This window comes from Colobus angolensis, unplaced genomic scaffold, assembly GCF_000951035.1.
Source record: "Colobus angolensis palliatus isolate OR3802 unplaced genomic scaffold, Cang.pa_1.0 Scaffold33, whole genome shotgun sequence".
NCBI classification, from domain to species: Eukaryota; Metazoa; Chordata; class Mammalia; order Primates; family Cercopithecidae; genus Colobus; species Colobus angolensis.
Genome location: NW_012116599.1, coordinates 8,623,679 through 8,649,323, shown reverse-complemented (window position 1 = coordinate 8,649,323; position 25,645 = coordinate 8,623,679). Strand labels below are relative to the sequence as shown.

The window sequence follows — 25,645 nt, the reverse complement described above, 5'->3', positions numbered from 1 at the left end:
TAAGGAAGGACTGAAAGGAAAAGGAACTGTGTCTGCCCCACCTTTCCCTTTCCTTCTGTGTCATCATTTCAGCGTAGGTGGTTGCCTTGTAGAGGGAAATAATACAAGCGGGAAAGGATGTGATAGGATTCAGTGATCATTCCTGTTTCTTAGAACAAGGCTAATTTCTTTCTGAACTTGAAGCAAGTTCTGGTTGCAAGACATGGCCTCTTGGGGCTGTGCCTGCCCCTGCTTATTTAAGTCATAGGCTTAAATACTTACCTTGTACTCACTTTGACTCTTGCTAAATTCCTACATGTCATGAGTTCAACAGAATTCTGTCTTTATGGGGCATGACTAATGCTCTGTGAAGGTGGGTGGTAAGGATGGGGGATGCACACACTCTGTGTTTCTTATCCACTCACATCTGTGCTCCACTGTCCCATCAGACTTCCCTTACAGAACAGAAGTTCAAACTAAAATTATTAAGACTTTCTATTTTTTTCTTTTTTTCTTTTTCTTTTTTTTTTTTTTTTTTGAGATGGAGTCTTGCTCTTATCACCCAGGCTGGAGTGCAGTGGTGCAGTCTCGGCTTACTCCAACCTCAACCTCCCAGGTTCAAGTGATTCTCCTGCTGTAGCTTCCCAGGTTGCTGGGATTACAGGTGCTCACCATCACACCCAGCTACTTTTTGTATTTTTAGTAGAGATGGGGTTTCACCAGGTTGGCCAGACTAGTCTTGAACTCCTGACCTCACGTCATCCCCTTTCCTTGGCCTCCCACTTTCAAGATGGAGACATTAAGCCAAAGACATTCAACCAAGCATGGAGTCCTTCTGAGTGTGAGGTCCTACTAAGCACAGGCTGCAGGCACATGGAGCCAGGCATGTGTCTGTGTTTGTGTGTGTATATGTATGCTGGCTGCTTTATATTTTGATGAGGAAGGGCTGTCTCATGAGGTGACATTTGATCAGAGACCTCAAGGAGGCAAGGAAGCAAGACTTGCAGATACCTAGGACAGGAGCAACACGATCAGGGGTCCTAAGGCACAGGTGTCTTTGGCTTTTTCTCAGAATAGTAAGGAGGACACTGTGCCTGGACCCCTACTTGAGAGGATGGGGATGGGGGATGAAATCAGAGAGGCAGTAGGTCCCTGAATCATGTGTGGTCTCAAAGGCCAAGGTAAGAACTTGGAATTTTTCCATGCTCAAACCCTCCTATGGGAAGACATAGGAGGGTTTGAGCAGAGGTGGCATGGCACAGTTAGATTTTAGAAGGATCTCTCTGGTGACTGTGTGGCAAATCTCTGTATAGGGACCAAGTGGGAAGTGATGGGAACAGTTTGGATGTCATTATCATAGACCAAGAAAAGGTGGTCTTAGACTGGGTGGTATGGATAGCAGTAATTGAATCCAGTTGGATTCTGAGCGTCTTTCACAAGAGCCAACAGAAGTTGCATATGAAATGAATATTTACCTAGGGTCCTGGCCTGAGACAGCAGATAAAAATGGTCTAGCCTAAAGTAGTGAATTTCCTAAGATTCTACAGCGTGAATGAGCTTGGAAAGGCAGAGAACAGAAGTCTTGTGTACTTTTTTATCTGTTCTCCTTCTACAATGTCTTGACTTTTCCCAAATTAACCCCTGTAACATCCTCTTCCAAACATCTTGTGTAGCTGAATCTACACGGATTCTATTGCCACAATTTCATCTGTATACAGTACCTTGGAAGAGCTTCTCAGAACATAATGTCCTGGGTGAGGTGACTTTACCACTAAGTCAAGTTTCTGTGGACTCTGCTTAGGGATTGACTTTCTCCACAGTTTCATTTGAGTGACGTCCTGAGGTCCTGAGAAGACACAGTTCCCCCTCCTCTGTTTTACTAAGTATCTTTTCGCTTCCTGTAATAGAACAGAGTCAATAAAACAAACAAGTTGCTATTGGGTTTAATGTACAATTACAGGACATATAAGTCTAAGTGATTAAACTACATGTGGCTTATTTTTCTTCTTTTCAGCACTTTCAGACCATGCTGAAGTCTAAATTGAATGTCCTAACACTGAAAAAGGAACCTCTCCCAGCGGTCATCTTCCATGAACCAGAGGCCATTGAGCTGTGCACGACCACACCGCTGATGAAGACAAGGACTCACAGTGGCTGCAAGGTATGGGGCACGGGGTCAGCAGGGGTTCTCTTGGTGAGGGAGCCTCAAGGATGTGTGGGCTTGAGACTTGTGTTTCACAATGGTAATCATTTTTAAGAATGAAAACATAAAATGACCAACAAAATAAACTCACGAATGATGGTAGACTGAATTCATATCCTGTTTTATTTTTCTTAATGACATAGCACTACCACTTTTGGAACCCGTTAAAGACCTGGGTTTTAGTATATGTGAATAAAATTGTATTCTCTTTGTGATTTCTGTAGCTCTGTGGAACTTTGGCGTTCACAAGAAAAGTTTAGTTCTTAATGATAATTCTTCCCTTTGTTCTTTCAATCTGAATAAAACATATCTTAAAGAATGGGAAAAAAAAACACACAAAATCAAGTTTTCTAACAGTTATACTCTCCAAATCCTTTAGGGATAATTTTGCATTTTTGCTTTGCTTTAGTTCTCAAAATTTATACTAATATTCATGGCCCAGAATCCAGAAAAAGCATTTTTCATTTATGCAAACTTTAATGCCAACATGGAAACAAAACTAGAATATAATTTTGATAAGCTTTGGATTTTTTCTCACATAATATTCTCTTTTGCTTGAGTTGATGAATATCGTAATCAATTTAGAGATCACAAAGAATATGTTTTATCATCAGAAATTTGTTTTGAGTAGTGGAAATAAACTAAGGGACAAGGAAAATGCATTTATATATGAATTTCTTTCATAACTTTGTAGATACACTCCTTTCCTTGTTGTGTTCCTTATTGCTTTCGAGATACACTCCTTTTCCTTATTACTTAGTGTTAAGGAATCAGTTCTTACATAGCTGTGGTCAGGTTGGCGTCTACAGCAATCTTGGGTGATGGTGGTATGCACAAAACCTCACCCACATTCATTCATTCCACACATATTCATTGGGTGCTCACTGTCTGACCGGCACAGAGTCACAGTGTGGGCAAAACCCACCAGCATCTTTGTGGGATTTAACTGCTAGCTGGGGGGCATGGGAGGAGAAAATCTAGGTAAACAAGCATGATTAGCGAGAGATCCAATTTGTGAAGAACTTGCAGGAGAATCTTTCAGGCAAAAGAATAGGACATACTAATTCTATGAGGTGGGTGGTCTTGGTATGTTTGGGAACAGCAGGGAATGGGCCAGTATACCTGAGAAATTGAGAAAGTCATGATGAGTGGTGGCGCTGGGTGGGGAAAGAGTCTTGAAGTCATGGTGAGTTTAGGTTTCATTCTAATTACGATGGGGTGTGGAATCATCGATGGGATAAGGATAAGGGAAATGAGCTGTGTGACTCATTTTGAAGTGATTTTAAATGGTAATTCTGATAAGGTGACTTTCCAGCTTCCCAAGAGCTATTGTCAGTGGCTCTGCCTTAACAGGAGAGAGTGAATCAACAGAACTGGCGTTAGGTCCATTGCATTTAATGCTTTTGGTGAATTGATGATAGAAGGGAATTATAAAAGTACTCATTAAATTTGAAAGTGATCTGAGATCAAATTCGTTATACATTCTTCAGAAGATTTATTAATGCTATTTTGATTTCTGTTCCTATGAGGGAAGATGGTACCTCAAAGCAAGATGAAATCAGTAGGGACAAGTATATGGAGGAGAATTAAGTGTGATAAAGCCTATAAAGTACGTTTAAAATGGGAAGAGCACAAACCACACAGTTTTAAAATAAAAATACCTAGCAATCTGACAATCTAATTTAGATATTAAATAAATGTGTGTGTGTGTTTGTAAGAGAGAGAAAAATATTTGCTCGAATAAAAACCATCATTTTTCTGAAAAGGATTATAGGGTTCATGTCTCATGGACTACTTTTTTCTGTGTACTGCCTTAGGTTGTGCTCATTTATTTTACTTTTAAAAGGACGTTGAAAAAAAATTGTAGGAAATCAGAAGAGTGTGCCAAAGAGGGCAAGGGTTGCTTGTGCTGGCCTCGGTGTGTGTGGCTAGCTAGACAAAGGAAATCGGCAATGATTTCATTTGGACACCAGGAAGAACTTCTGCATTCAAGGAGAAAAACACATTCCACTCGACTATAAAAAATTTATGGACTCTCCATCCCTAGAAACCTTGAGGAGGCGATTCCAGGCATAGATAATCATAACCCTGGAGTCAGGAATCTGGGCGAACACCTCTTGAGGGCTTTTCCAGCATTATTGTCCTATCTGAAGGAAGAAAACCCTCAAGGCGTAATTCTCCAAATTGTATACTATCAACAGAATACACTTAAGTTTTAACTGGAAAGGGACTGGTGTTGTATTCTTTAATTCTCAAGGACAGTGTCACTTTTGTGTTCTGAGTTTTGTTAAAAAAAAATGATCTATTTGAACCTTGAAATTTTGGTTTAAAATCCTTTTAGATCTTCCCCAATTTTTTTCTGATCATCTTCAAGAACAAAGTCTAGTGTTTCCTCTCTGATTCTTGCAAGTAACTTAGCTCACTAGATGCCAGCTGCAGAAGGAACGCTCTTTCGGGCTCACACCTCCCAGGAATAATGAACACAATGTAGCCCAGGCTCAGCTGCAGGGCCAGCTCACGGGACCCTCGGCCTTCACACAGTAGTTGCTCTTTTTTCCTAATAGTTCTTATAACTTTGGGTTTGGGGAGGGAAAGAGGTAGGAGGAAGCAAAGGAAAGGGGAGTTGGAAATGGGTTTTGGCGAGCACCATTGAGACCCTCGCTCATCTCAGATTTCCCATTTTCCACTGATCTGTATTCTCCGTGGGTGCTGACGGGAGTGCCTTGCTAGGCTATTCATGTTTCGGGCAGCTGGGTCTTTGTCTGTTCTCCTCTATTGCAGCCACTTTTTTTTTTTTTTTCCTGGAGTAGAGTTCTTTAACTGTACAACCCACGGCAGTGCATTAGGACTCTTGTTGGAGCTGTTTGGAGTATCAGACGCTGTGTGTGATTTTGCTGCAGCAATCCTGGCTTGTCACACCTTTCTCCTCCTATCTAGCAAGATGGAATCCTAGGTGGCTTCAGCTTGTTAGCAAACATTTATTGAATTAATAGTCATTGAAAACCTACTGTGTACGTGGTATTGTGGAAAAAGGAATAAAAATAGGTATTGTGGGGGATGCAATGTATAACCAAATAGAAGGAATAAGACAAGTGCCCAAATAAATAAACCACAAGTACTTCTGAAACTTGTGTGAGTATCAGAATTCCCTGGCAAGCAAACTCCTGTACCTTCTTCCCAGAGATTTTGACTCAGACACTCGGCTTAGTGGTGGGAAACAGGAACCTGCACTTTCAATTATACCATGTAATTTACATGAAGGCGAACCATGTTTGGAGGTTGAAGTTCTGAGCTGCAGAGTAATGTGACAAGAGCAATGTGAGTGACATGAACAGACACGTAACCTGGGAGGTGGGGGGTAGGATGGAAAATGGGATTTGGTGGATTTGCTATCGCAGTCCAGAAAGCTGGCTTCTAAGGAAGAACTGGGCTCTGGAATTACTGGATCAGGTGTCAGCACTGTGTGTGCCGCCTTATCCTCCAGCAGGAGCTGCCCTCCTTTGCATTGAGACTTGCAGCTCCATTCGCTGAAGTTATCAAAGCCGTCACAAAATACTGATAATAATGATGACCATAGTAATAAAAATCGAAATAGAAGTCTTAATAATACAGAACTGACACTAAAGAACATGTGTTGATTAATGCATTAAGCAGTCATCTATGCACTTTTCTTGTCATAGAGCCATTTCATCCTCATGGCAACCCAACGGTTTAAGTGCCAGGTGTAGCCCCGTTTCACAGATGAACTAGTTGAGGCATAGAGAAGTTCATCTCAGTGGCCCAGGGTCCCTCGTTAGTAACTAGCAGAGCCCAGATTTGAGCTGCAGCATTCTGACTCCACAGCCTGTGCTCCCCCCACCGGATTCCACTGCCACTGAGTGGGTTCCATGTCTATCCACAGGTGTCTCTCGAAACAGGTGAGCCAGTTGTGTCATGTGATTTTGAGCAAGCTGTTTCTTTTCTGCCGGCTTCTGCTTGTGCACCTTTCATAGGTCAATATCAGGATCTCATGGACATTATGAAAAATTTAAAAAAGAATTTAAGGGCTAGTTGATTTGGCAGGTGAGTTGTTACACACTCGTTGGTGGATTCTGAGTTTCGTGTCTACCAACCCATCCTGCTGTCTTTCTTCCAAACGTGCAAGGCTGGAGGATTTACCTTGTTTAACTGGATTGGAATTTTATCTTTTCTTACAGAAACCAGAAAGCATAAGGAAAATACTAAAAATATCATATAATTTTACCCAGATATACCACACAGATTCTCAAATGTAGTTTTCTTAAAAAAAAGGCAATCTACAATAAAGTCATATGCCTTGTAAAAATTGTATGTGTAGATATATAACCAATGCAAAATGCCCACTGAGTTCCTATATGACCACGTGGATGCTGTACAGTACCCATTCCACAGTGCTTATACTGTTAAAGCAAAATAGCAGCAATGTTGTCACAAACAAACTGATGCATAATTGGGGATTTAGCACATAACATATGTCTTTTATTTAAAATGTTTTATAAAGTTTGTGATTGCTGCTAATTTCTGAGCATGAGAATTTCTCTGAGTTGCAAAAGGGAAGTAACCCAGAAGAGAAATACCAAGGGGAGGCGTGTGTGTAGGAACAGGAAAAGCAGGATCATTTGCAGTTGTTGACATGGGTCTCCTGTTTGGGACTGAATCTGTCTGCCTTGATTGGGAGAGTCCCTGGCTGTCTTTCCATTACATCCTTTTCATCTGGCTGGTCGGGCCAGCGTCTGAGGTCAGCCCTGAGGGTTGGCTTCAGGGGGATGCTTCTCTTGGTCCCCGAGGCAACCTTGGATGTCAGTGGTGAACAGGCTAATTTAGCATGACCTCTTTGCTTTTTTCTTTTCTTTTCTTTTCCTTTCTTCTCTTCTCTTTTCTTTTCCTTTCTTTTCTTTTCTTCTCTTTTCTTTCTTTTCTTTACTTCTTTGTTTCTATCTCTCGCTCTTCTTTTTTTTTGTTTGTGTTTTGAGTCTCTGTTTGCCAGGCTGGAGTGCAGTGGTGTGATCTCAGCACACTGCAATCTTTCCACCTCCCAGGTTCAAGCGATTCTTCTGCCTCAGCCTCCTGAGTAGCTTAAATTGGAGGCATCTGCCACCAGGCCCGGCTAATTTTTGTATTTTTAGTAGGAGTTTTCACCTTGTTGGCCAGGCTGGTCTTGCACTCCTGACCTCAAGTGATCCACCCGCCTTGGCCTCCCAAAGTGCTGAGATTATAGACATGAGCCACCACCCAGCCAGAATGAGATATTTCTTTGTGCTCCCCTTCCTTTCTGTTTCCTCCCATCTTAGGCTGAGGGTGTCCGTGTCTTGATTCTGTAGCCTATCCAGCAGTGCTTGTTCCTTCGTCCTTTACCTAGTGTCCCACCGGCCCCTCACGTAGGCCTGTGCTCACCATGTGCTTGGCCCCATGTACCCAAATCTTGCCTCCTCCTGAGTGAGGCATTTGGCCTGGCTTGATGTGAAGCCCCATCTAACGGCACTACTGATATCTTCCCATTTGTGAGGGTAACTGTCAAACAAACTAGTTTCCAGGAAGGAGTTAATGATGTGTAAACCATAACAATTTTTAGATTGCCTTTTTTGAGATTCCTTGCATTCAGGTATAACAGTAGTAGTCCCTTAGCTCTCAGAAAAGAAGAGATTGATTACAGTTTCATGAAACAGAGAGGAGATGTTTCTGAGCTGAAGGCTCCGCAGGTAACCCTCAAATACTACCATGGAGTGCTTGTGTAAAATGGCCAGTCTGAGAAGTGAATTCCAGTAATCCAACTTATTTCATGATGTGGACTCTTGATTTGAATGTAAGTGTATTTGAAATTAGCATCACGTGTATCTGATTTCTACACCTAAATCTTTGGGTTCCGTTGATCAATTATGTATTTAACTTGAAATAAAGTCATGTTTTCTCATTTTTTCTCATTTTAGACAAAGGGCCATTTTTTACTCCTTAACACAAATGAAAATGTTGGTTTTATTGTGTGACTATCCTCATCACATGCGTCTCTATAGCTCTTTTCTTGGATTTTGGGCATTTATTGAATCCTATTATGCCAATTATACAGACTTTGTTTTTGCAAGGTAAGTTTCTGACTTCAATGTCAAGACAGAATACATGTATATATAATATATGTAATATATTATATATATATGATTAGATTCAAGCCTGTGGTTTCCATTGATTGTTTTAATCTAAATTCAGAGTGATCGATATTTATTTTCTCTTTATACTTTCTTACACTTTCCTGTAAACAAATCAAAACATTCACTTCTGCTTGTCTCCTCAAATGCAGGAAGCTAAAAGTTTGTATGAGCTAACCTTTGTTGTTTCAGAGACAAGCTTTTATTTTTCTGCAATTTTTACTCTTTGTAGACTTGTAAAAATTTTTTCCTCTCTCCCTCCCTTCCTTCTTCCGTCCCTCCTTTCCTCCCTCCCTCCCTTCCTCCTTTTTTTCCTTTCTCCCCTTTTTTCCTCCTTCTCTCTCTCCTTTCCTCCTTCTTTTCTACTTTTCTTTCTTTCTACATCCACAAGAATTCATTGCATATTGTCGGGATTATTCACTCGCATACAGACATCTACCTGCCTCTGATACTTAAGGACCAAGGAGCCAGCAGAATCAATGGAAAAGGAAGCTTTTGAAAACCGGAGGAATCTCCCTGTCCCCAGCAGGCACTTAAGCCACCCTCAGCCTTGCCTCTCCCTCTCCACCCTGTCCAGTACCCATTCTCCTAACCTCCTTGTTCCAGTCTCAGAGGAGTCAGGAGAGAAAGTGGAGATGGCTTCAGGGGTAACTGAAGCCTCCATCTATTGTTTGAGTGTTGATCTTTAAATATATGTTCAAATACAGACTCCTTATGCTACTGCTAGTGTACCTAGAGGTTTTAATGTAAACTTCTTGGCCACAGGTCCAAACTTAGAACTTTGAATTCTATACTTTGGTTTTTCCACTGACAGCCGTGGTGGCTTTGGCAAAGCTCTTTATCCTTTGTGACCTCACTTTTGTTATTTGTTGACTAAAGTCTTTTCATACTAGGAATTAAAACTTCTCAGCTGATACAGGTGTTTGGAGTGAAGATTATAACTTTGCCTGATTTCTCTGGTTTGCCACATAGAATTGACCCTAACTTAACGCTTGTTGAGTTGAATGACAGACTTGTTTATGGGGTCACTCTTAAGATTGGTGGGTGCAGTAGAGCTGTTGTCCCATGGGGGGATTCTCTGGAGATCCCTGAAAGCTTCAAATTACTTATTTCCAGGTGCCCCATACTGTGAGGGTCAGTAAATCCTTGTCCTTTTACTTTAGAGAGTCAGATTTGACATTAAAGCCTAACTTTTGGGCAAATGACAAAGATTATAATTTTCTTACTGACAAAATTAGTCTACTTCTTGATTTTAAAAACTCCTGGGATTATAAATTATGCTGCTATAAAGACACATGCACACATGTGTTTATTGCGGCCCTATTCACAATAGCAAAGACTTGGAATCAACCCAAATGTCCATCAGTGACAGACTGGATTAAGAAAATGTGGCACATATACACCACGGAATACTATGCAGCCATAAAAAAGGATGAGTTCGTGTCCTTTGTAGGGACATGGATGCAGCTGGAAACCATCATTCTCAGCAAACTATCACAAGAACAGAAAACCAAATACCACATGTTCTCACTCATAGGTGGGAATTGAACAGTTAGATCACTTGGACACAGGAAGGGGATCATCACACACCGGGGCCTATTGTGGGGAGGGGGTGGGGGGAGGGATAGCATTAGGAGATATACCTAATGTAAATGACGAATTAATGGGTGCAGCACACCAACATGGCACATGTATACATATGTAACAAACCTGCACGTTGTGCACATGTACCCTAGAACTTAAAGTACAAAAAAAAAAAAAAAGAAAAAACCTCCTGGGAGATCAGCAAAGATTCATTAGTGAAAAAAATGAGAAAACCGTCTAAGTTTAAATGTGTGAAAAAGATAATATGCAATTTTTGTTCAGCAATACTATGAAAAATATGCAGTCATTAAAAATTTTGTTGCAGAAATTATATTGGTATGGAAAATATTTATAATGTATTAAGTATATAAAAAGTTGATTATAACATGTTATTAGTATCCATTTTTATACAATAATGTAAAATAAAATAATTATATATCGACATTCATAATAGAATGCTGGACAGATGTACTAAAATATGAACAGAAGTAATTTGATTTTCCTATTTTTTTGCTTATTTGCATTATCTAAATTTTTAACACTGAAGAAAACATGTATTTGGATGTTATAAGTTTGTCTGGAAAGTTTATAGGAAACTCCATTCTAAATGGAACATTTTGGAAAAAAGCTCCAAGTCAGTGACTTAGGCATTTGTTTCTTCTCTGTGCCCAAATCAGAATTTCATAAGTTTCAGGGAAAGTGACGTTTTTCCATTTAACTTGTGATTTGTCTGGTGTCAGACTTGTCTCATGTGCTCAGCGTAGTAATTGTAAAGCTACTCAAACACATTTGAAAGAATGACATACTGGTTTGCTGAAGGCTCCTTCCTGGCAAAATTAGTGGCTTGAAACAACAGAAATTTACTCTCTCATAGAGCTAGAGGCTGGAGGCCACAATGAGCATCATGGGACAGAAATCCAGGCATCAGCAGGGTCTTGCTCCTGGAGGCTCTAGGGAGACAATCCATTCTTTGCCTCTTTCAGTTTAGGAGGCTGCAGGCATTCCTTGGCTTGTGGGTACATCACGGCAATCTCTGCGTGGTGGTCATGTTACCTTCTCTTCTGTCTATCAAACCTCCCTCTGCTTTCCTTTCTTATAAGGAAACTTGTGAATGGACTTAGTGCCCGTTGGATAATCCAGTTATCTATCTATCTTAGGATCCTTCATTTTATCAAATCTGCAGAAAGCCTTTTTCTTTGTAAGGTAACATTTATAGGTTCCAGGAGTTAGGATGTAATGTTTTTGGGTGGCCATTATTCACCCTACTACAGATGGTTCTCTTATAATTGGGGAATTGTAAAAATGTAAAAATTGTCACACACACACACACACACATGCACGCAGTGTTCATAGTTCATCTTTGTTTTTTTTTAATTTTACTTTAAGTTCTGGGATACATGTGCAGAACGTGCAGCTTTGTTATATAGGTATACATGTGCCATGGTGGTTTGCTGTACTATCAACCTGTCATCTAGGTTTTAAGCCCTACATCCATTAGGTATTTGTCCTAATGATCTCCCTCCCCTTGCCCCTGACGCCCCGACAGGCCCTGGGGTATGTTATTCCCCTCCCTGTGTCCATGTGTTCTCACTGTTCAGCTCCCACTTATGAGTGAGAACATGTGGTGTTTGGTTTTCTGTTTGCAGCACTATTTACAATAGCCAAGACTTGGAATCACTCCAAATGCCCATCAATGATAGACTGGATAAAGAAAACGTGGTACATACACACCATGGAATACTATGCAGCCATAAAAAAAGAACGAGTTCATGTCCTTTGCAGGGACATGGATGAGGCTGGAAGCCATCATTCTCAGTTCAGCAGTTTTTTAGGTTATGTTTATTTTTTCTTAAGCCTAAGAAAATTGTTTTCTTGGAATTCAGAAAGCTACTAAAAAATTGAATGATAAAGAAATTTGCTCTGTAAAGTTAGCATCTTACTCATATGTTGAGCAAAATTCATTTTTTAATCACAATTCCTGACAGAGAAGAGATACCTTAACATTTTATATAGAATATAGGTTTTTGCACAAAACCTGTGTTTTTTTTTAACCTGTTCTACACAGGTTTTGTACTACAAATGTGAACATTTATAGTTTGTTATTTTCCAATATAGTGGGCACATCAAACAGTGTTTGTAAAAGATTCACAGTACTGTCACAGGGACAGTGAATAGATATTTTTGTCCTCACTTTGAGTAAAGCTTTGAGCGGAAGTTTGAAAATGATGTGGGAAATATGAGTATAATATGCGTGTCTGAGAGAAGTACCTTGTTATGCAGTTATTCTCCCCTTATGATTTCCTGTTTAGAGAGTTTGTCTTTGAAATAATTTGTTGGTTTAGTTCTGAAAATTTAGTTTAATTATTATCTGAATTTAGGGTTTGTTTATTTAGAAAAAAAGTTAACTATTCCACATCTTTTTCTGGGTTGATTTTGTGGATAAACTATATTTCCACTGCGGTAGACTTCATTTGTTAGCCAACCATTGAAACACCCCACAGAAAACCAATTAAGTTGATAGAAATTCATTAATAATGTGCCTTATGGTTTCCAGCGGAGATTGTATAACTTCTTAGAGACTCTCCAAAGATTATAGTAACTTCAAAACTAAAATCTGGTTTATACAAATGTAATACTTAAATGTAAGAAGTTAACGTTTAAAATACTGTCTCGAGTATATATATTCAGCATTTGTTATGTCATTCTTACTTTCAATGTTCCATTCACCTTTTGCATTAGAGGAATCTGTACTGAGGGAACCAAATGTGAGAACAAGTTTACCTGCTACTCCGAGGGTAATTTTTTGTTTATTAAATGAAAGAAAAGATGCTTTAGGTACGAAAGCATTAAACAATATAGATGGTGAGTGAAATCTGATATAAACCTGGACTTTCCTTGTAAGTGATAATTTTTCCCTTGAGTTTTAAATTTTATCAGAGCAATACTTGCAGAGATGAAAACATCAAATAACAGTGAAAAAACCTAAACATCAAATATTTTTTATTATTTATTTATTTATTTATTTATTTTTTTGAGGCGGAGTCTCGCTCTGTCACCTGGGCTGGAGTGCAGTGGCCGGATCTCAGCTCACTGCAAGCTCCGCCTCCCGGGTTTACGCCATTCTCCTGCCTCAGCCTCCCACGTAGCTGGGACTACAGGCGCCGCCACCACGCCCGGCTAGTTTTTTTTTTTGTATTTTTGGTAGAGACCGGGTTTCACCGTGTTAGCCAGGATGGTCTCGATCTCCTGACCTCGTGATCCGCCCGTCTCGGCCTCCCAAAGTGCTGGGATTACAGGCTTGAGCCACCGCGTCTCTTTCATCCCTTCTGCACACCTCAGTCCTGCTTGAAGAAGTGATCATAATTATTTATTTTGGCAGTTTCTTCTTGTGTTTACCTTTATATATCCAAACACTACACTTTATCCCATTATGATAGATAATATTTTTTAGCTTTCTGTTCTGGTAGATGTAGATTTAGGCCCATAATGTCTATACTCACTCTCTTTCCTCCATTTTGCTAATACAGTTACTTCTGAAAGTTTAGCGAACTCAGTATCTGTGTGATAACTAAAGGACCCATCAGTGCAGCATAATTTTTATTTCCTTTATTGTTCAATTTAGAATATATATTATTTTTAGAATTGTATAGTTTTATGTACACCTACACTTAATTTTCCACAAATGCTTTATCAAATTTGGCATATGACTATCAATACGTTCCCCAACTACTGGTTTATATGACATAGTGTATTCTTCTTCATCTCCTCCTGAGGATCTCACCCTGAGAGTTCCTCGTCCTCTTGTTCCTGAGTAGACTCTGTCTCTGGGTCAGCTGCACTCCTATAAGTCAGGGACTTCTATCTGTTACTCTGCTGTGTTGGATACTCCTTTGTTTTCTTCCCCTTTTTAAGTTTACTTCTGTGTTACGCTGGAGCACATCTCCCAGAAGTAAACATTGTGTGCCTTTTATATCTGAAAGTTTCTTTATTTTACTCTCACCTTTTCAAAAGTTTGGCTGGTATAGAAATGCAGATTGGAAATAATTTCTACTAAGCACTGTGAAGACACCACCCATTGACTTCTAAGATCCTTTGTTACATTTCAGGAACCTGATCCCATTTGATTCAGATACTAGTATTCTTTTGTATGTGACTTTCCCCTCTGTATTAGTCCATTTTCACACTGCTGTAAGGAACTACCTGAGACTGGGGAATTTATAAGGACAAGGGGTTTAATTGACTCACAGTTCCACACAGCTGGGGAGGCCTCTGGAAACTTAAAATCATGGCGGAAGGCGAAGGGGAAGCAAGGCACATCTTACATAGCAGCAGGGGTTGGGGAAGTGCCACATTTATAAACCGTCAGGCCTTGTGGGAACTCACTATCACGAGAACAGTATGGGGAAAATGGCCCCCATGATTCAGTCACCTCCCACTAGCTCCCTCCCTTGACACGTGGTGATTACAATTCAAGATGAGATTTGGGTGGGGACACAGCCGAACCATGTCACCCCCCAAGCTTTGCAGGCTTTAACGATCTTCTTTTTGCTCTTGGTCCTCTTTAATTTTATGGTTATGTGCCTTGGTGTGGATTTTCACCCACTTCATCCAGTTAGTGGTTATGGGCCTCTTTAATTTGGAGAATCTGGTTTCTTAATAGTTCAGCAACCTTAAGGAAAATCCTGACTTGCCCTCCTAATTTGGGAGCCATTTAAGAAATAAGGACGGATGATAAATGTAGATTAGGTCAAAATATCAGTTTTATGAAATTTGCTTAGGAAAATGTAGCTTTGGTATGTAGAGTCAGTGGGCTTTCTGAAACTTCCATATCTTTGTTAGAACCCTTGATATGTTAACTGTCTTCTCTCCCATTCATTTTTTTCCTTTTCGTTTGCAACTTAACATTTTCCATTATGATCAATTTAGTGAATTTGGAGAAGGAGAGGCGATACATATTGAAGGGCAATTTGCCATCTTTTCCCAGAAATCCTCTCTGGAAACTTGCTAATTTTAACCATTTGAACTTTCCTTTCTTGTGTCTTTATTTAAGATGAAGACAGTGACACTTAAGTTACTTTCAAGTTTAAAGAGATATTTATAAAGTACTTTGAACTTCTTTGTGGGAGCAGTGCTATATAAATAAAATACTGCCATTCAAATTACAGCCCCCTCCGGTTTTGAGTGTAGAGGTCGATGAACTATAGACAAAATGGTGACAAATAAGGTATGACATTTTTTGGTGACAAAAAAATGGCAATAAATAATGCAGAGTCTTAAAAAGATCATAAAGTCTTCTTTTAAATATGAGCAGGGATTTTTTGTCCATTACATCCCTGGGTATTTCAGCTCCTGACTATCCAGCTAGTAGAATATAAAAACCACTGTAACAACAGGTGCAGATGTGTTCCGTGGTGTGCCAGTTGTTCATTTTTTTGTTTTTAATGAAAATATTATACATTTGTTTCTTGGCAAGAGAAATGATGTCTGGGCTTCTGTGCGTACTGAGTGCTCTAAATGAGACATTAGTCAGATTGGCATTTATGAGTCACCAGGCATCTTCAGAAGCCAAATCCAGGAATTATAAAATAATTTACTTAGGAAGTAATGAGGATAAATGAAATTCATCATCCTGGGAGCCAGGAAAGTTACACTGTAAGCTAAAAATCCTACTGAAATGAGTTTGCCCCCACACTGATTGATTAATGCGTTCTCTTTAAGAGTTGTTTTCATGACACTTATGAGCAGTGCTGGAATTCTCATGTTTCCACCTAGTATGCCTGCAATAAGTGTTAGAGCAGGAACTGTGCCATCCACTATTATGGAAACACTTTTCTATTAGTCTGTTCATGGGATGGTGCAAAGCAGGTGCTTACTTACCAGAGAACTCATTCCGAGTCCACCTTGCTTGTGGGTAAAAGTCCCATTTCTTCTGTTCTGCCCTCTGTATTCTCCTTCCAGATTTCCTAAAGTCTTTTTACTTCTTGGCCCTTCCTTGCAGCCCCATCAAGGATCCTGGTCTATCAGGAACATCTGGTTTGGAGGTAGAAGGACCTCCAGGGGAAGGGAGCTTCAGGATCCTCAACATTAATTGTCAATAGGAGAAATAGACCTTAGTCTTGAAGATTAAAAAAGAAAGTTTTATGTTGTAAAAACCTGGTGTCTTCATACTTATTATGCCAACAGAGCCCTGATGTCATTTCTCCTCCATAGCAAGAGTCATCATCCAGAAGAGAAGGAGCAGGGAGGAGGAGAAGTCATCCTGCCACATATGTACTAGAGTCAGTCTGAGACAAAGAGAGTCGAAGGAAGGAAATGTACAGACCTGTTAGGGCAATGAAAAAAAATAGTTTATTTGTTCATGCTCAGTAAGATCCTCTACCAGGAACCCTACTCATTTTTTGTTTTTAAATTACAGACCCCTTTAAACAAAAGAAACACTACTGATAATTATAAATGTATTAATACATAGGCCAAATCTCTATAATAGTTACTAATTATTATGTGTGTATATATGTATTTTTAGAGACAGGGTTTATTATGTCTTTTTAAAACAAATATAAAGTAGAGATGTTAGCATGAGCTACATTAGGAATAAATAATATTGTATGTATATCTTATTAATTATGATGGATTTCTCTTATAGTTAGTTTAGGCAAGGCTCTTCTTTAACAATAGTGGATATAAAACTGAATTTCACATGGCTTTGGTAGTTTTAATATTGTTTGACTGACTTCTTGTCAGATGCAATTGGATCATCAGTTTTCACCCCAGAATAAGGTAGAAAAGATCATATGCCAGGAGAAGGAATTACACCAGCTCTACCATTTTCTCGTTTGTGTGTGTGTGCACTCTTTGAATTACCCTAAATCTGTCATTTATTTGTAGAATGTCAGCTGGATTTTATTAAAACCAGATTTGTAATCCATAAATTCACTGCAGTGGGCAGATGTGAACTGTAAAGCTCTGTGTGATCCTGCTGGTGAAGTGTCCCATCAACTCCTTTCCCACTGTAGGATGCCCACCCTCCCTTAGGATCCTTCTAATTCTGTATGTGACACTGATTATATGACAAATGGATTGGTGGAGGATGCCAGTGTCGGCCTGTGTATTAAGCATTAGTAATGCTGAAATTTATTTCATATTTTTGAAGATAAGAATAACTATAAATAGAAATTTTAACATATTCTGTCCCCAACCTAGGCGATTCTGTTACATACCTTCTGGGGCATACGTAGCATGCTTTGGGGATGAGGCCCTGGAGTACCATGCTAAGGACATGGAGGCTGCTTCTTGGCTTTGCAGAAAAGCATGCCAAGCTCATTCACGAATATCTGCTATTGTTTCAGGAGGAGAAAATGATAGACCAATGTCAAATATTCTGATCAAGACCAAAATCCTCTCTTGGACCCATGTGGAGGGTGAGAAAACCTTGACCTATCAGGCCAAGTGATATTCTTAGCAAACAGGTGCAGGAGCAGAACTGGTATTTTTCTTTCTTCATTCTTGGGCCAGTCCTCCAGTGCTGAGACTGTTCCTCCTTACTATATCATGGGAGAGATAAGGAGAGAACTCGTCATCATTTGTGTGGACATTAAAGACATTAAAATGAAATATAACTCGTGCGACTTTGGCCACGGTCTGAGATTTATTAACAACTAGCAGCCAGTTATCATAGTCAAGATGGTTCATTAGCTAGGGCAGACTCTACATTTGTAGATCAAGATTTCTTTGGAGAAAGGAAAAGTGACTTTCTCAGTGCTGGGATATTTAGATTTAGTCTTTATTGTTTGTTTTGTGTGTGTGTGTGTGTGTGTGTATTCGTGTGTGTGTTTTCTTTGTTCAGTAGTTCACAGCTAGAAGAGTTCACATGTTCTTAGAGGATAAAGATGCTAAGATCAGCACTGTGTGAAATATGGAAAATCTTAGATTCCGTGGGTGGAGCAAAATGTATTTTCATTGTATTTGTAGGATAGATTCTTCATCTAGCTCATTAATCTGTAGTGGTTTGTCTTTAGGCTGCAGCATTTGACTCGTTCATGATTGTGCCATCACTGTGAAAGAAGTGCCATTTGTGACACTGTATCCCTTTTTGTTTCTTTTAAGTGTAGCTAAAGACAGGTTAAATGCCCTGACTATGATGACAAAGCAAAACTAAAAATACATGTATTCCAAGGGAGTGTTTGGTCAAGGGAAGCTTTCCTTCCTTCCTTCCTTCCTTCCTTCCTTCCTTCCTTCCTTCCTTCCTTCCTTCCTTCCTCTTTTATTTTTTTCTATTTATTTCTCTTTTCTTCGGTGCCCCTTTTCTCTTACTTCTTTCTTCCCCTGTTCCATTATCGCTCTGTGCTCTTTGCCCCACCCGCTTTCTATTTTTTTCCTCCTTCTACACTCTTATGCCTCATCTGTCCAGCAAAAGCACTGATGGTCCTTTGATTTGATGGGTTTAAGTAACTTGTCTAGCCCCAAACAAATCATTTCAGTCCAGGAAGTGAAATATACTAGCTGGGGATCTTTCTCCTATCATAGTGCCAGGCATGGGGTCCGTTTGCTAAAATTGCATGGACTCCCAAAGGAAAATTAGATATGTTGGGAATGAAGAAGAGGGGGAGTGAACACTGGAGAACCAAAAAATACTGCCTACAACAAATATGATCCTTTTTTTTTCTGAGGAGGGTTACATTATACCCCATGAGAACACAATGTAGAACATTAGACCTTGGGCCACTGGGTATCTTGTTTCTTTTCCAGGCTTGGTTCAGTGATCACCCAAATCAAATGGGTATTCTACTGAGTTCTAGAGGAAATGCAGGGACTTCTGCAAGATGCTCTTGATACCTATATTGAAGAGCAGGAATTTCAATCGGATTTTGGTGATGGACAGATAGAAGAGGGAAACTGCATGAGTTAAAATTGAGTACAATTTTTATAAGCACTGAGTGTTTTTAGAGCACAGTTTTTACAGCAGATGTGCCAGCTTTTACACCTGGTGATGTGAATATCTTTGCTGTTTTCTTCCCCCTTCTGAGGGTCCAGGAGAGAGGGCAGGGGCTGCTTCCTGATTTGACAGTGATGGCTGCATATCAGACAGTGGAGGCTGCAAATTTGCTGTCATTTATTGCCTAGGGATCCAGGAACTTGTTTGCCTTTCTCTAGGAATGTGGTTTCTCCATTCTACCAGCTAAGGGTCCATTGTTTTCTGGGGAGCGTAGTGTGAAGGGAATCTATACCCCTTTGTTTTAATCTGGCCCTCTTTGAACATCTGCACAAAGCAAAATCTTCACCTGTTCTACCTAGGGAACTGTCGATGGGTTTATTTGTCATCTGCAAAGTCTCTTGTGCATATTCTAGTTTTTCAAACAGAACAATGGGGAGTTCATTCAGCTTGCTTTCAATGGCCTTGATGTGTGCATGTTTAAAAATTAGCCAGGCGAAGTGCTTCATTTATAGAAAGCATAACTCTTAGTGCTGGTTTATGGAGCTTAAATTGCATGCATAATTGAGGCAGATGCATTTGACATAAATTCACCTATTCTGTGCACTTTTAAGTAGAAGAGTCTGCTTGTCTTTATTGTTACTTTGTTTATTTTTGTGAGTCTTTCAGCACCTACAGATTGCTTTACTTTACAGTGCATTACCTGCCTTCAGGACTTTGTTCATTTCTTTGCCTTGATCCATGAGATATTTTATTTAAACTGTTAGTATCTAATTGGAAACATCAGATTGAATTTAGTGTCCTTGATTTGAAATGTAGTCAATATTAAAAGCTAGTCCTCTGGTAAGAGATAAATGTCATCTTTACTGTGACAAATTAACTTAAATCTGTTTTATGGTAAAGTGTGATAAAAGGATACGTAGGGGTGCTCTATTTTCCACACTCAGGACCTCAAGCCCTTTTTGTTAAAACACACGTGTCACAATTAAGCTACTTACTCATACAAATGAGTGTAGCGTATTTGACAGAAATCACTCTATTCTCTCTGTTCTTTTGTTCTTGGGACCCTCTCAAATGTGTTAAACAGAGCAGCTATTTATGAGGAATCAGAGAACGGCATTCCTCAATGCAGTTTATTTTACTTGACACTGATGATGTGTGCAGAGGTTTTGTGATTAAAGAAAATAGATCATGAACTTAATTTTATTAGTATTCTTAAATGTATAAAAAATACAAATAATCTCTCATCTTTCTTTTGAAGTTTTCCGTCATTATGATGAGCAAAGTAAAGCTTAGTAGTAGGAAACACCCCCTTGACTTAAGGGAGTTGGATTTTTCTGCTGCATAGACTTTAGTTTATGGCTCATTTCTCCAAGAGAAACATGTTTACCATAAAGATACGTGGTAAGTATTGGCATAGAATATATGAACCTGCTACTTAGTATTCTCCATCAGTGCTGTTGTCCATTACTGCTGCGAATAGTTTTAAGTTAAAGGCGGACAGAGAATTTCAAGAGAAGATTTGTCTGAATTTTCTCAGGGGATGACATAGCACTAATAATTTCCTTTGTTTTGTGTCCCTGAGGTTCAAGCTAACTAGTCAATAGATTTAAATCAAAGAGAGAAAGTGCCATTTGTTCATTGATTTTTAATGGAGGATAAACAGTTCATTATCCTTAATTCAGTAAAGAGCAGAAGCAGCTATTTTCATATGTAGGTAACTTGTTTAGAGGCATTAATATATGGCTAAGTTTGAGAGGGGGAAAATTGCATTTTTGAAACAATTATCTTTGTCTGGTAACCAGTGAAATACCAGAAAATCCCTGTGGTACCAGTTACATATTGTTGCATAAGAAATTACTTCAAAATTAATGGCTTAACACAGTAAACATTATCTCTCTGTTTCTGTGGTTCAGCAGTCTGAGTTCAGGTTATCTGACCACCTCTGTCTCGGGGTGTCTCCTGAGGTTGCGGTAAAGCTGTTGGCTGAGGCAGTGGTCTCATCAGAAGGCTCAACTGAAGAACCCTCCATTTCTAACCTCGTTCAGGTGATTGTTGGTGGGACCTAATTCCTTTCAGGTTGTTGGACTGATGGTTTCAGCTTCTTGCTGCCTGTTGGCCAGAGATTTCTCGATTCCTTACCACAAGAGCCTTTCCTGGAGCAACTCAAAACATGGCAGTTGGCTTTCATCTGAGCAAGCGAGACAGCAAGAGCAGGTGAGCAAGACAGGCAACAGAGTCTTTTGTAACCTAAACTTGGAAGTGGCATCTTAGAAGCAAGTCATAACCAAATCCATCTTATACTCAAGGCAAAAGTAAAAAGTCATGGATTTTAGGAGGTGAGCCACCCTAACATTGTCAGAAGCCATCTCAGAAACTGCCTATTATGTTTACTGACCACGTTTTCAGACCTCGTTCCATTAATTAATCAACAGGCAAAAACTGAGCATGTTGCTAATAATCTGAGTATTGCATGTCACATGATTGCTCTTCTCCCCGCTTAAACATGACCTGTCCTTAGCTTCAAGTCTTTCTTGCTGCCCCCAGTTTCCTTCTGGATATGTAATGTTTTTATGCCATGCATCACTCCTCATCCACATATCCCTCAGTCCAGCACTGTTTTGGATAACTGGATGTACTGAATAGTGGTTTTTCTCTAGCCCCAGGTTTTACTGTAATTTTATCCCAACCTTTCTATATAGTACTTTGCATCAGTGACACCCAAGGAGAATACTACTCTTTTCATACAGTAGTCTATGTGGGTGTACATTTGCAGACCCCAGAGCTCTGAGTTCACACCTATGATGGACCATAGTTTTTCTGTAAGTGTAATTCTGTCTCTATGAATTTGCCTATTCTGGATATGTCATACAAGTGGAATTATGCAATTTGTGGTCTCATAAGTTTGGCGTTTTTGACTTAGCATAATATTTTAAAGGTTTCTCACTTTACTTTTATATGCCATTTTACCAGTGCCTGCCAGTCACAGGAAGAATTGAAAGAGGATAAGTAATTTGAAGTGTATGCCCTCTGAACGGTGGGCAGGAGCATTGTCATCTCTGTCGGAGAACAAACCACATGAACCATGCAAAACCTGAGAGAGAAAACAAGTGGAGGCTATGCCACACATGTTCATTTCTAGATTAGCCTCTACTGAAACGAGACCCTTCCACTTCTTCCGTCCATTGTTCCCTCCTTCCTTTCTCTCATCTTTCTCTCCTCTTCTCTTTCCCATCTCCTCTTATTTTTGCCTTCTCTCTCTTATTTTCTCCTCTTCTTTATTACCCATCTTCATTTTTCTTTGTTTCTTCATTCTCTCTCATGTTCCGTTTGTGTGAGGGCAGAACTAAAATAGGTTAGTACTTAAAATTTCTATTTGTGGGGATTTATCCCAGGGACATAGTAAAAATAATATACATTAACATTTGTTATCAGATGAAAAGTTCAACATATTACTATAAGAGATCGGCTAAAATAAGTATGGTGTTTCTCTTGGAAAGAATACTGTATAGCCATTAAATCATGCTTAATACTGCCACATGACTCTAAGATTTTAATAAATCAAATAGTATTACAAGTACTCTGCATTCATCCTTATGCCACAAAAAATAAGGTGATACCCTTGAATTTAGAACAGTTATTATCATAGTCTGGGACCATTCCTTATGGCTTTTATTTTTCTTTGTACTTTTTTAGCATCAACGTTTTTAAACAATGCTCATGCTTTAACTTTTGGAATCAGATAAAAACGGTGGCCGGGCACGGTGGCTCATGCCTGTAATCCTAGCACTTTGGGAGGCCAAGGTGGGCGGATCACAAGGTCAGGAGTTCGAGACCAGCCTGGTCAACATAGTGAAACTATGTCTCTACTAAAAATACAAAAAAAAAACAAGGCCAGGAGTGGTGGCAGGTGCCTATAATCCTAGCTACTTGGGAGGCTGAGGTAGGATAATCACTTGAACCTGGGAGGCAGAGGTTGCAGTGAGCCTAAATCATACCTCTGCACTCCAGCCTGGGTGACAGAGTGAGACTCTATCTTAAAAAAAAAAAAAAAAAAGAAAAAGAAAAAGATAGTAAACATTGTTATTGAAAGAATGCTAGTAGAATAGTTCAATCTTTGGCAATGAAGCCAGAGATCTTCCTTTAGTAAAAAGGAAGAATCACTAGGTGACTGATGGTACTTAAATGGGATGATTTTGTCCCCACCCAGGGGACATCTGACAATGTCTGGAGGTATTTTTGGTTGTTACACTAGGGAAGTGATACTAGCTTCTAGTGGACAGAGGCCAGGGATGCTGCTCAACATTTTAAAACTTTTACGATGGATCCTCCTCTCCCCAGCTAAGAATTATCCAGCTCCAATGTCAATAATGCTGAGATTGAAAGACCTGCTCATTGGCTTGTTTGAATATTTTAAGTTAGCTCATTGGCTAATATCAATGGAAGAGGTCAAATCAATTGAGTTGTCGATAATGGGTGTGAAGAATTAATTTACTTTCAGGTAACCTGTAACGATATGCTGACCTAATTATCGAAGGATTTAAGATGAAATCAAACTTCTGTACTCTTGCACCTGCAGTTCACATAGTTTTCATCTGGGTTGTGTATCTCAAAGGGAAGAAGCCAGGCAATATATTTGAGGTTAGTCTGTTGATACTAATTTAGGTCAGATAATTCCATGGAAGAAATTAGTAAAGGTGATTGCCATAGGAGGACTACTCAAGTCACAGGGAATGAAGAGAGCTCTGGCTGAGGGAATAGTGCCACCTACTGAATGGTGTTTGTGTTTTCTACAGGTTCTAATTTATGCAGGCTTATGCCTGGAAGTGTTACTTTCCTTTATTGATCTTGCACATCGCCTTAAGTAGTCACTGCCAGAACTTTAAACAATATTTAGTTATTATTGGATCAAGGTGTAATTAGAAACAGCTGTGAACAATTGCATACCATCCAGCGCCTGATGTAGCAAACTAAATTGTACTTGGCCTTGGATTGATTAATACAGATTGCATCTAGCAATCAAAATAAATCCATCTCCAGGTACAGTGCTACGAGCCATCTTACCAAGATATCACAGAAAGATTAAAAATGCATTAAATGCACCATTTCCTAATGTCACCAGGTTAAAAAAAAATTAAAGCACATAGCATTGGCTACAACAAAATTGTCAACATTTTTATCCTTTTTCAAAATTTCAACTTGGATCTTTACTTTGTGTTTGTGAAAACATATTTAGAATTCTCTCATCTTTTGCCTAAGTGTTTAATAAAATCCCTACGGTGCAGTGCATACCTTATAATATACATATTTAATAATGACAGCATTTCTAGTTAATTTGAAAAATCATTTTGAATTACATATTGAATTGGATGGGTCAGATAATTTGTTACCATGGTGAATCTCTTCACTGGAATTAAAGAGTTTGTCTCATAAAATTATATGCCTCTGTGTAATATGTTAATTCATGCTCCTAATCAAACATTTAATTACATAATGAGCCTGGATTAATTTGTAACCTGAGTCTAAAAGCTAATTCGTAGAAAATGCAAAATGGTGTGAATGAGAGAGCAACTGAGAATTTCTAGCACTTGAAACTTTGTTTTGAAGTTCTAGCAATCCATGCCAGTAATAAGCAGGAGGAGTTTTGGTCAGTTTCAAGGCCAGAAAAGCAGGCAATGATAGTGACAGCGAAAGCTGGATCTCTCATGTTTTTATGCTGAATCGTGTGGTTCAAAAGGCAGCTTTAGAATGTTGACTGTTTTCTCTGGAATTGTGATAGCCCATCAGGTGAGTACAAAGGAGTCAGAACTTGAAGGGTACCCCTTCTTCCTGATGTCACACATGGAACATTGATGGCTGTGGTCTTCAGAAGATCATTGGAGTCATGACCCTAAGGAGATAGAATAAGGCCTTATTTGTCTATTAGTTCTTTATCCCCTGAGATAATAAGTATATCCTTCCTTTCTTACAGCCAGTTTTAAGCCTTCCATCTCCCAGAAGTGAGCAGTCTATATACCTTTAAAAGGAGATGGTACTACCAAGTGCCATCATCTGGAGTCCCTGGAAACAAAGAAGTGAATATTCAAGAAACCGGATGCAAAAACTATAAAGATTGTTACAGTCTACGTTGCTCTTTTCTGAGATAGCTTAATCCTGCTCTAGAGAGGGTTTGCTCCCAGACAGGAGGATGATAGTACTAGGCCATAACTAACTTTTTGCCCACCCTCATATCACTGTTGTTTAACAATGGTTGATATTGAGGTAAATGAATATTTAGCACATCTTTCCACCTAGACGGAGTCTTGTTGCATTTTTCACCAAACAAACACTTTTAAGAAGCGAACATCGCTTAGCTGATCTTCGCTTAGCTGATCTTCATCATTCATGCAAGCCAGAATCTTGGTTTTTAATTTACAAATAAGATTAATTCCTAAACTTCATAGCTAGTGTGAAGATTTGATGATGACTTTTGGAACAATGGACATTTTGCCTAAGCTATGAAATTAATTATTAATACTTCTAAACTCTAGCCGAAATGGTGAGTTTCGAGTGCGAAGTGGGGATTCTTTACTCTTTTCACATGACTTTGTTCCCATAGAAAAATGTGACTGGGCGCGGTGGCTCGCACTTGTAATCCCAGCACTTTGGGAGGCTGACATGGGCAGATCACCTGAGGTCAGAAGTTTGAGACCTGCCTGGCCAATGTGGTGAAACCCTGTCTCTACTAAAAATACAAAAATTAACCAGGCATGGTGGCGCATGCCTGTAGTCCCAGCTACTTGGGAGGCTGAG

The 25,645-nt window shown here is 39.4% G+C and overlaps 1 protein-coding gene across 4 annotated transcripts in view; it reads left to right on the top strand.

Annotated features, from left to right (window-relative positions):
* PID1 (phosphotyrosine interaction domain containing 1) overlaps positions 1-25,645 on the top strand; it is a 269,964-nt gene that overhangs the window by 116,359 nt on the left and 127,960 nt on the right. For all 4 annotated transcript variants that reach the window (XM_011951957.1, XM_011951958.1, XM_011951959.1 and 1 more), the window contains one exon: positions 1,994-2,140. In XM_011951957.1, coding sequence (XP_011807347.1) covers positions 1,994-2,140 — 147 coding nt within the window. The remainder of the gene's footprint in view (positions 1-1,993; positions 2,141-25,645) is intronic.